General features: G+C 38.5%; 1 protein-coding gene and 1 long non-coding RNA gene across 3 annotated transcripts; one reads left to right on the top strand and one right to left on the bottom strand.

Annotated features, from left to right (window-relative positions):
• Positions 1-2665: 2665 nt before the first annotated feature.
• LOC120439802 lies at positions 2666-12004 on the top strand. The gene is made up of 2 exons (XR_005612780.1): positions 2666-2984; positions 11489-12004. It is a non-coding gene; the product is annotated as an uncharacterized LOC120439802 (long non-coding RNA).
• LOC120439801 (V-set domain-containing T-cell activation inhibitor 1-like) lies at positions 4462-9727 on the bottom strand. 2 transcript variants are annotated; one of them, XM_039610880.1, is made up of 5 exons: positions 9579-9727; positions 7788-8126; positions 7554-7589; positions 6033-6317; positions 4462-5902 (listed from the first exon to the last, which is right to left on the bottom strand). In XM_039610880.1, exons 1-5 carry the CDS (start codon positions 9679-9681, stop codon positions 5793-5795), a joined length of 873 nt encoding a protein of 290 aa, XP_039466814.1. In that variant the 5' UTR covers positions 9682-9727; the 3' UTR covers positions 4462-5792. The 2 variants fall into 2 exon arrangements, with proteins under 2 accessions (XP_039466814.1, XP_039466815.1); XM_039610881.1 differs by lacking the exon at positions 7554-7589.
• Positions 12005-12048: the final 44 nt, after the last annotated feature.

The following is a 12048-nucleotide window of genomic DNA, read 5'->3' as shown; positions in this document are numbered from 1 at the left end:
AGTGTATCCCCCTCTGTAGAGTCTCCATCAACACCACCTTTCATCAATTCTGATGATGGATTACCACCAATTCATTGTTAAAAATTAACTGCTAAAAATTCAAAAGGGTATTGAATAATTTAATAATTTAATCAAAAATAATCTAATAGGTCAGGGGTGGCCAGCTCCAGGCCTTGAGAGCCGGTGTCCTGCAGGCACCCCTGTAATAGGCCATTAGAAGTATACTTCATCTTGTCTCCCTATATTCTCTCTCCATTTCCCCCAACCGGTCGCAGCAGATGGCCGCCCCTTCTTGAGCCTGGTTCTGCTGGAGGTTCCTTCCTAAAGGGAGTTTTTCCTCCCCACTGTCGCCCAGTGCTTGCTCATAGGGGATCATTGGATTGTTGGGGTTTGTCTGGCTTATACTGTAGTGATTTCACCTTACAGTATAAAGCAGCTTGAGGAGACTGTTGTTTTGCCATGATGCTATATAATCTTAAATATAACTGAAGTTTATAAACATCTATTATAGCATCAAAGTAAAACAATAAAACTAAAGTATACTTCATTGAAATTAATCAAAATGTCTAAGCCTATGGTGGGGCCTGAAAAATGCTGCAAAAGCACACAAAAAACAAAAACAAAACAGCATTTTTCTTATCGCTAGTGTTTTCTTAAGTTGCAGTCCGTTTGGCATCTCAGGGCCAACAACAAAAGAAAAGAAAAAATAAATAAATAAATAAAAATCCAAATCACAGAAACCTTCTGATCTTTGTTGTATTTTATTGTGTTGTCAAGTATGAAAGGACCTATATTGCAAGGTAAAATCCCCAATATATCAAAGCAGAAATCCCAACAATCCCCCGTGAGCAAGTCATTTCACACTTGCTAGATTTCCAAAAACGTCCAAATCTTTTGCGTCCGTGTGAGTTTGATACAATTTTATATCAGCTTCAAAAGAAACTGATATAAAAAACTTCAAGAGAAGTTTTTCTCTTGAGTTCTGCATCTCCCTGCCCTTTTACAACATTTTTGTTTTGATGGCTGAGTGCCAATTTAGAAAGCTAGCATGTGATTGACAGTTTCCCATTGGCTGAAAGAAAAGATTTAAATTGATTAAGTTTGACAGAACTTTATCTGGTTTACGATGTTTGTCTGTAGATCATAATTTATGCTGCTAGTTTGGTGAGTTAAAGTTTATGACGTACTCATCTGATAATTCATCGAGATAACTTTTGACTTTCCACAAATATCTGGTGCCAGCAAAGGCAAGTCCATATGGCTGCTCTGTTTTTTGTTTTTTGGTTCACTTATTTCTGTCATTTTTAGATTAAAATTTTCGGCACTTTATCCGCTTCCATACTTGTTCAAAAGCATTTCGCTAATGGGAGAAGAGAGCCATGGAAATCCCTTTTATGACATCACACTATGGCAAGCGTTCGAAACTCGCATTCGTAGACCGTGTGCATGTTCGACATGAACAAACAGCTTACGACAGCAGCTATCAGCCACTTATAGTGCAGTCATGTTAAAACATGTAACACAGGGTCGCCAGTTTAGCTCAGCGAGACGAGCAGGCGACCACATTAATATTATTAATTATTAATACGTTATTAATAAATATTAGCAAGTTCAGTCAGTTCAGGAAGCAGGCATACAGAAGGCCAGATAGTGGGCGAACGTCTGAGCAGACACAAAAGTATAAGACAATGTCAATAAAAAGATTCAGGAATAATCCCGTTCCATATACGTTACCTTGGTTATATTGTAGCTCACAGTACATCATTGATTTTTCAAGTGTTCCCTTACAGTTTGTAAATAAAGTATTGTTATCACATTTCTCAGTTGTCTCAGTCAGCATTTGAATCCGTTTTCCTATTTCTGCCTTTTGGCCGTGACAAAAACAAATTTCTGCTTGTTTGCTGAGCCAGAAATTAATAACAAGTTGCACTCCCAATCAAAAGTTTAAGACCACTTGAAAAATTGAAAAAAATCCTATTTTGCATGGTTGGATCTTAACAACGTTGCAAGTAGAGCTTCAACATGCAACTGGAAGAAATGGGAGTGAGAGAAAACATTGTTTTGAGCATGCAATTTATTGAAAACAGCGCCTGACCTGAGACAGGCTGTTTTAAAGCCAAGGTTATTGAATATAGTTTTCACTCACGCTGTCTTACCTCAGTATTTTTTGTGACTTCTTTTACAGAGACTGCCTCTCTGGCTGATCAGTTCAAAGACAACTTGGTCCCAGATAAAGGCGCAAAATATTGAGATCAACCTGAGCGAGGTGAGCTCAAACACAACAAGTAGCATGACAAAATGCACAGATTAGGAATCAGATGATTACTCAGTTTTGTTTGCATGTTTACACATTCTCCATCCTACATTTTCCTATGAATATATCATAAAGAAAGCATCGTTAAAAACAACTGAGTATCAAAGATCTCGTAGTCAAGCACACTCAGGGTGTGGCTGTTCAACACATTTGTAGGTTTGTAGTTGATGATCCACACCTGCAGTTATAATGGATCTATGGTGGCAAATAAAAACGCTATCTTTAAAAAGCCCTACTTGTGCCTGACCTTCCTTTATTCTGCCTTTGTGATTCATATAAAAGCTGAAGCCCAAAATAAACAGACCTGGCTTGAGGAACCTGTGATAAGCAGCAGAGGTGGGTCTATTTGTTTTTATAGAAAATTTTTATTCAACATACATTTTCCAGCAAAAAGGCAATATACAGGAATAGTTGTCGTACACTGTTGCTACACTGAGGATTTTGAAGTGGAAAAGATCAAATTAAGGTGTGATTCTGCAGGTCATCTCTGTACTGCACTTCTTTACAAGACAAACCAATGCAGTTAGTTTTTAAAAGAAAAACAATCCAAATGTAACAGAGGGGGGAAAAACCTGTCAATGGTACATCAGGAACGCAAAACAAACAAACAAAAAGAAACCTACACACAAAAAATATGAACACCTGGCTCCTTCTGTACCCAACAACAAAGGTCAATTGCCAAGCAGGCAACTGCCCAACACCATATCTGTATGGGAATTATCATTTGAATAAGATGATTTAATTACACTTTGAATCTCTGTCTGGAAAATTAATCCAGATATGATCATTGATATATAAGGTCCTGTATTCTTAATTTATACCATAGAATATCTGCTTGTAATAAATCAAAATGATAGTATCCTATTAAACACATTTATTTGTGTAATTACAAGGCCAGTCCAAAAACAGAACGCTGGCACCACCCCTGGTCACATGTCTTCATTGATGACAGCCTTTTTTCCCATTGTTAGATTAATCGTTCTTAGTGACACTGATGCTGTTACATCCAACCCTTTGCTACAACCAGTTGAAAGGAAAGAGCAGAACAGAAAGAAATGAGTCCTACAAGACTGTGTGGACTAACACTAAAACTACCACTTCATCCAAATAAACTATAAAAAAAATAACCAACACATCAAATCTCTTTCACCATGGATCAAACTCACTCACACCTGTATGAACCTCTCTTCCTCTCAGCTTCTGTCCCCACACACCTAACTTCCTTTCAGAATTCCTCCACCAATCACAAGGCAGAGAACAGAACGCTATCAGGTGCTACTCCCTACATGGATAAGTGTATTGTTTTTCCATTACTATCTACACTGTCTTTGTTTGCTATATCTGTGCATCCTTCGAGTTTCCAAAAGTAGCTGTTAGATTAGCTTAGTACAACTCAATACAAGTCCTTATCTGCTACACACTTTAATCACAAAGTGCAGGTGGTGGCCCTCTGGTGGACTATGTGGGAACTGCATCTTGTAATTAGATTAAAAAGAAAGACGTAAAGGAACAAAGCCATGAGGTTTAAAATGTTGATGTTAATCTTCTTTTTCTGACTTGTTTTCGATCCAGAACCTATATCTCATCTTAGCTGAACCAGTGGCTGTGACATCCAAGAAGTAAAGCTGTTAGTGGAGAATCATCCTCAACAAGCAAATCATTCAAGATTGAAGATTCTTCATTTGTCACTTCACGTGCATAGTTAAACGAGTACAACACGCAGTGAAATGTGACCTGATACGCTCCTCGACTATGCAAAAAAGAGAGACAACATTATCTACAGTGAGTGAATATATACAAAGAGGACATAATATGACCGATGTTGAGAAGTGATCTGCTGTTGTAAACTATAAAACTAGAAGATTTTGGAATCTATAACAAAGAAATAAATAAGTAAACAGCTAAAAAGGTGCATAGTCTGTGCGGAGCGGTCAGGAAGCCGTCTGGACGTGGCCGCGCCATCTTCCAAATCAGCAGTGGATCAAAAAGAAAACAAACAGAAGCAAATCCTTCATCTTTATTTGCTGCGATGATCATTGGCGTGGCTAAAGGTCTGCGTGTCTGCAGAAGATTTCTCACATTTCAAAATGAGTGCAGTGTGGGAATATCTGAGCTACACAAACATAACAGCCACACAAGTAGGATGTTTTGGCGGTTTTTATTTAAAAGCTGGGATACAATTTTTTTCTTAGATCTTTTCTATTAATTCAGTAGTCAAAACATAATAATGATAAAACACACGGTAAAATATAATCAGCATTTTGATTGTAGCATTGCATTTAAATACAAGTATTTCATTAGCATTATCAGCTTTAACAGCACCAACATAATTCTGGAAGTCACCATTTTTATTGCTTGGAGTCTTTTTAAAGTCACGTTTACAAATACAGACAAACTCTCCTTAAACAAGCTTACTCAACATAAAAAAACAACAACAAAGTAAAGCAAAAATAAAAAGAGAATCTGATCAGGAATGTGTTCAATCTAAAATACAATCACAGCAGTTTTACAGCTTTGAGCTGCGTCTGGCTCATACAAACTGAGCAGCTGAGTGATACTGTAAGAACGAAAAGCAGCTGATTTTGTCTCCACCTTTTAAAGCTTTTTAAATTATGTACAATCTGGTTCCTTTGGATGAAGACTCTCTGCTGCACTCATGTTTAAACCCTCTCAGATCTATAAAAGTAGAATCTGTTACTTGTGTGGCATCTCCTTCACTCAAATCTTTGTCACTCTCAGGGCCTGATCAATCACCAATCATCGACTTTAAACCATTTTCAAAGAAAACAAACAGCTGCCATCACTACCACATTTCATAAGCAGCCTTTGAGTGTTACAGCTTCACGTTCTGCTGATTTAAGGCACTGTGTGGTGAATCCACAGCCCACAGTTTCTCATGATTTCTCAGTGTTACTGTTGTCTGTGGTTTGAGTCCCTGAGCTTTTGGAGTTTAACACTTGGAGATGAAATAGCAGCGAGTTTCTGAACTCACTGTTGTGGGTCAGGTGAGATCTCTGTTCACTTGAAGAGTGTCCAGTGCTGCTTTACTGACTGCATGTTAAGCCCATCACCCCCACTGACCTGCCCCTGGTGCTGATGGGACAAATACTTAGTGATCATGCAGCAGGACGATAAGACGGTCAGACCGTGCAGACAATCGCTCAGCACTAACATCACCTTAAATGTCTTCTTGTACCTCAGTTTACAGTTTATTAATCTACATCTGCAGATAATAGATAACTAAGAGTTTTTTGTTTTTTTAAAAAAAGAAAAAAGAAACACTCCCTCTTCTCCTGTTAGCTGGAAAAATTACATAAATATGCCTAAAACTACCTGCTGTAAAAAAGAACTTGGTGTTTGCAATCTGCAGCCAATCCAGAGCATTAATCCATAAAATACTGAGAATTTTACACCTCATACATACAGTATGTCAAAATAAATGCTAAATTTGAAATCCATTATTATTCTCACCTCTCTGCTATCTTCTAATGTACTTTATAACTACAAACAGAATTGCAGTAATCAGAACTCCACCACAAAATGCTGCTACAACCACACCCACTCCACAGCAGTTCTCAGCTGTTTTCCCTGAAACAAGTTAAACAAAAAGTTAATGCAGCACTGTTTCACAGAACAGTAGACAGAACTACTATTAAACAGAGTCTCTTTAAAACCTGAAAAATTACCACAAGGATGAGAACAGAAGAAGAAATCTTACCACAGTGAGGCACGTAGATCTCATCATCAGTCACATGGCTGATCTCCTGCTGTGTGGCTACACAGCGGAAGACGTTGGTGTCTGTCTTGGTCACAGTGATGAGGAGGCTGACGTAGTAGCGGTCTCCTCTGTACGACACGCGCGGCTCCTCAGCGGGAAGGATGTTTCCATCGCTGTCCTTCCACTCCACCGAAGGCTTTGGAAAAGCACCTGGAACCTCACACTTCAGCAGCGCCCCGTCCTCCGTGATGCTCAGGATCCCAACAAAAGGCTTTGGAGCTGCACCTGTGAGCACAGCATGAAGCTACAGCTGAGGCACAAGGTCACAGAGACTAATATACTGTTATATTATATACTCTGTAATGTAATTGTAACTTTCTTCCATGACGGTGGATGTGAACAAAATCAGTTTGACATTTTACTTAAATTAATCACCATAAAAAACTAACTCACAGTCGATTAAACCAAAATAATCCAAATTTGATAAATGCTGAGATCACTTGGCTGCACAACAGTACTATAGTACAGTACTACAGTATACTGCAGTTACAGTACTGTTACAGGTGAGTGTTGTCACATGACCATAACCCACAGCGTCTCAGACTAAAGACAGATCTGGAGAAATCAACAGGCTGACGATGTCACTGATGTTTACATCTGCACTGTGTGCTACAACTCTGCACCCAGAGGCTGTGCACCATTCACTCATTTACACACAAAACTCTGAATAAAGCTTCAAATTCATGTGTCACAGAGAGACAAGGCCACACAACAACCTGTTCGGATTCTTCATGTTGCTGCTAACTGTGAGCTGTTCTGATTTGCAGATCTCACAAACCCATATTTTATTCCCAGCAGAACCCAGATTTGATCATTTTGAATTTGATGGCAGTTCCAGAAAATCTGAAGAAATCTCTGTGGGCAAGTAACTTCAATAGGGCAACATATTGTCTAGTCACAGGCCTCTTATACTGTACTTCCCCAAGATCATGCTAAACTGCATACTGGATCTATTAAAAAAAACATGGCTTCATAGTGGCAGAGTCTGGATGCTGAACTGGGCAGCATGCCTGTCACAAAGTCCAGCACATGCTCTCCTCAGCTCCCAGATGTTTATGCACCGCTGTTAAAAGAAGAGAGAACGCTGCACAAGGTAAACCTGACGCTGTCCTTCCATTTTGGAGACATGTTGCTGCCATCAAATTAAAAAGGACCCCTTTTTCTTTTACTAAAATATAAGTTTTTTTGTCAGTTTAAACATCTTCTATTCTGAATGAAATATCATTTAATGAGACCTGAAAGTCATTGTATTTTATTTTTATTCACATTTTACACACATTGGGGTTATAGATCAAAAACAGGGTTCAACACCGTTTCTCCTGATCTGCTTTTAACAGCAGAGCATCACAGACTCTGATTAACTGAACTGTTTATGCTGTTCAGTATCAACACTTCTCAAATGACGCTCAGGCCTGCAGAGCTGCAGCACACGCCACAGATGTAAATGACATCATCACTCACCTGTGACATCACCTGATCGGTCCTTAAAGACACGTTCTGAAAAGCAACAACAACACGTTTTCACTCTGCATCATCAGCTTATCCCCTGCTGTTTGCCTCGTAGTTACATTTGTACAGTCTAACAGTGAGAGCCACCACATCATAAATGCAGAACTCAGTTATTACATTACTGGACTGATTAAAGCAGCGATCTTAGTCGTGTTTTCAGGATGTTTTCAAAAATGAAAAACTCACCAACGATGAGTTTAATGTTGAAACTTTGTTCCTTTGGCTGAAGATGTGGAATAATACAGGAGTAGTTTCCACTGTCGACCAGCTTGGTGTTTCTGATGACTATGGAGGCGTTACCAAGCTTCAACTCTTCTGGGAAATGTGAGACCCGACCTTTGAACTGCTCGTCTTGTCCTGGACGTCCGTTATTGTATTCGTCGCGAGCAGAGTACAGGAACACCTCCTTCTGACCATCTTTCTTCCAGTCAAAGACCTCATGTTGAAGGCTCAGCTTGGTCCTGAGGGAGCAGGGTAAGATGGCGTCTCTTCCTTCTGGGACCACCACTGTGATGACTCCCCGCCCTGAAGGATGAAGCATGTTTTAATCCTTATGTTTGAGTAAGTCAAAGGTCCTAAAACACATGTACCTAACCTCCATTACTCTAAAAACACAGTTTATAAATATGAAAAAGATTTATTCAATGATTTTATTTTATACTTTGTGAAATGACCACGAGACTCGTTTAGTTTTGGTTTTGACAGGTCAGTGTGTCACAATCATCACACATTTTACACCTTTTAATATTGTGTGTTTTACTTGTGTTTACACAAGTCACTCATTAGACCTACAACCTGGACCAATGTCTAAAAGAGGTTTTTCAAAAGTAAAAAAAAAGTAGATCCAAGGTAATAACAGTTTTTGAATATAAAACAATTTTAAAAAAAACGATTCAATTTGTCGTCACAAAATCGAAAAAAAATTTAAATCTACTCTCGAAGAGCAGCAGAGTCAGTCGTTAAAAAGATGCTTTTTGCGTTTTTCAGTTTGATGTAATTTCACTTTTTTTTTTTAAGTCACCTGGTTACCCAGCATGCCTCAGTGGTATAATTTTGCAATATGACATTTGTGTCTGTGGTTCTCCCTTTCAGGACACACCAGACTTGAGTGCAAGGGCTTGTTTGTTTGTTTGTTTTCCGCTGGCCAAGGGACGCGTTTAATCCTTTCTCTAACAGAAAGGATTTTTCTATAGTGGAAATATACAGTAAACTCATTAATTCACAGTTAAATTGTCCAGTTGTATATACTTCTATTATGCGCAGCTGCAGGTCCACACTGAGAGCTGAGAAATGTTTTTTTTCCACAATTTGTACATTGTCTTATTATCTTTTGGGAGACGCCTATGTCATTGTCCAGTCAAAAAAAAAACTTGCTGGTTGAATAAAAGTAACTTTAAGTCAAAATTTGCCATGGGTATGAATAATTATGGGCTTGATTGTATGTGTGTGTTAATCATCATGTTGGAAGTACAGAGTTTCTTCAGTTCTGGTCAAGAGAAATAGCGCCACCTACCTACAGCATGTAGGTGTTGATTGCTTGTAAAAGGGAAGTGCACTTTCTGGGTATGAACCTGGCATACGCGCTGTAAAAATGTGTTACGGTATGTGTTATTTACTTATGTATGGAGGACCACAAGAGCCATGCGCATCGAAATAAAGAATTCTGGTCCTCCATACTTATGTGCTCTCTTGGAAATTAGATTTTTATTCTCAATGAGTTTTTTTTACCTAGATAAATAAAGGACTAATAAAACAAACAAACAAACAGACAAAAACTGTCTTTTGAGTAATCCAGATTCCCCATTTTCCTCTCCTATCTATTATATTCTGGACTTGTAAAATCAAAATTACACATTTATAACATTCAAATTTACAGCACTGTATAAATTTTGGCGAAAATCGTATCAGTGGTTTATATTTTAAATTTCTACGATCGATCGCTAAATGAATGCAGTTACTAAGCATTAGTCTTCTTACCGTTTTCATGTCCTTTCGCAGACGCAGTTACAAGAACAAGGCAGAAATACAGAAACTCCTGAATTTTCATCTTTTTAACAAGTCTATACAGTAAGATGCACATTTCAACTAGTGGCTCCGCTTGCTCCGTGTCTCCGCTTGCTCCGTGTCTCCGCTCGCTCCGTGCCTCGACTTTCAACTCTGATTGGACACTCTCGACTCGCGCAGTCAGAGAGTTAATGAGAATCAAGATGTCTCTCTCAAGCCGGATGTTACTTTCTGAGTCTGTGAGTCCGCCAGGGTCCGCTCGGGTCGGAGTGGCGCCAATTTCGTCATTAAGCATTAAGTCTCAAACTTAAGAGAGCATAAAAGTTTGACACCCCCCCCCGCAACCTTTGTTCTCTCTCAGTACAGATTGAGTACGACAGTTCTCCAGCCGGGCAAAGATGTTTGGAAGAGTGAGACCTCTTTGTTTTAACATCACTGTCTTAACGTCATCTCCGGGCGGATTGCATCCTCTGCAAGCCACACCCGTGTGGATCCTCTGCAAGCCACACCCGTGGATTGTACATTAACATATTTTATTGTGAAAACTGTTGTTGGAATCATACTGAATTTAACCAGATAAATGTTTTATATAGTGAGAGAGAGTATGCAAATTGCTAACAAACAGTCATTATAATTCATCATACATTGAGAATAGCAGACAAATCAACAATACAGCTCTTCCAATTAATGGCTAATTAATATTGTGCTGAACACAGCCCAAAACATTCAATAAGCCACATCAGTGTCTACTGTCTCTCTACTATTTACTATCAAAGCCAAGTGGCTAACAAAGGTAAACAGAAGTTTTCTTGTTAGTTTATCTTATTTCAGGATACATGTCATACATAATACCTGCCATTATCCAAAGACACATCTGCTTACCTGTATAAAAGGTAAGTTCATAGGATAATTCTATTTGAGTTCTGATACAGGTGTTTGTAAGTTTATATAAGTTAATATACTGTTCATTTAATATTCAACTTTCTGTTAGTTTGAGCCAGCCCACCGTCTTGTGACATGATCCAGTTAGTAAGGTGGGCAGTTTAATGTCGGATGAGTGGGGTGAGTCCGGTGGGGATGATTCTTGTGGGATGTGATGTGTGCGTGAATGATAAGTGAGTATTAATCTGTGTTGCAGTTTCGTTTCCTAAATAAAGAAATTGCATATTTTTGAAGTATCTTTATGACTTTGGGTGATTGTACTCATATTGTCATCAGTCCAGTTCTTTTTGGCCACTTAAAGTAAGTTCATAGAAGTGTGAGGTTATATTTTTTCACAATTTCTGCTGCCCTCTTGGCTAGATCGGTCTTGAAAAACACTTTTTTAAAATGTCAATGACACTTTTTACCCAGAAAAAAATAAAGGATATATAAAAGTCACTTGTCATTTCTGGCTCTACGTTACTTGATATTCTTCATGATATATGATATAGCTACTTTTTGACAGATTTGAGGTCAAATTATTTATAACAGCTTAAATTTCTGCAGTAATTTTTTGGCAAATACCGGGAATCACAGGTTGCACACTGGCACGGATAAGCAGCAGAGGTGCGTCTATTTGTTTTTATAGAAAATTTTTATTCAACATACATTTTCCAGCAAAAAGGCAATATACAGGAATAGTTGTCGTACACTGCTGCTACACTGAGGATTTTAAAGTGGAAAAGATCAAATTAAGGTGTGATTCTGCAGGTCATCTCTGTACTGCACTTCTCAACAAGACAAACCAATGCAGTTAGTTTTTAAAAGAAAAACAATCCAAATGTAACAGAGGGGGGAAAAACCTGTCAATGGTACATCAGGAACGCAAAACAAACAAACAAAAAAGAAACCTACACACAAAAAATATGAACACCTGGCTCCTTCTGTACCCAACAACAAAGGCGTGTGTTTCTCTTAAATTTTACACGTTCATATTTTTAAATATACAATTCTTAAATGTTGTCTGTACAGAGCCAGCTATGCGCTATTAGGGGTGCATTCCATCTGTGCTTTAAAAGAAAGAGAAGAAAACAAAACCTGAAATTAACAAAAGAAAAAAGAAATTCATAGGGCTTAAAGTGTTTCTTACAATGCTGGTTTTTGTCTCTACACAATCCTCAAACCAGTGGGGCTCTAAATGTCTGCAGCTCCCTACCAAGCACAGCGCAGTTACTGCTGCCAACCACCAGGGGGCGACAGATTCAATCAAGAAAGAAGAGAGATGTTGCAGCTTGTGTGTGTGTGTGTGTGTGTGTGTGTGTGTGTTTTACAAGAGGAATGACTGAGAGGAGGGGGACAAACCTTTAGCAACCCCCAGAAAACTAAAAAGGACGTCATCAGGGAGGTAACACATATCTGTGTGTGTGAATGTTACCTAGCAACTCACAATAAAAAAAAAAAAAAAAAAAAAAAAAAAAGTACTTTTGCCAGACCTGAGAAACTTCTAAGATTAATTTCCAAC

The sequence above is a fragment of the Oreochromis aureus genome, linkage group 4 (genome assembly GCF_013358895.1).
Source record: "Oreochromis aureus strain Israel breed Guangdong linkage group 4, ZZ_aureus, whole genome shotgun sequence".
Taxonomy (NCBI): Eukaryota; Metazoa; Chordata; class Actinopteri; order Cichliformes; family Cichlidae; genus Oreochromis; species Oreochromis aureus.
This window is presented reverse-complemented; position numbering and strand designations above follow the sequence as displayed.

Excerpts from the sequence above, each read along its gene's own strand:
- LOC120439801 (XM_039610880.1), bottom strand. The coding sequence starts at position 9,681 with ATGTGCATCTTACTGTATAGACTTGTTAAAAAGATGAAAATTCAGGAG. Across the intron at positions 8,127-9,578 it reads TGCGAAAGGACATGAAAACG|GGCGGGGAGTCATCACAGTG; the intron begins GTAAGAAGACTA and ends TTCATCCTTCAG. Across the intron at positions 7,590-7,787 it reads CAACATTAAACTCATCGTTG|AACGTGTCTTTAAGGACCGA; the intron begins GTGAGTTTTTCA and ends GTTGCTTTTCAG.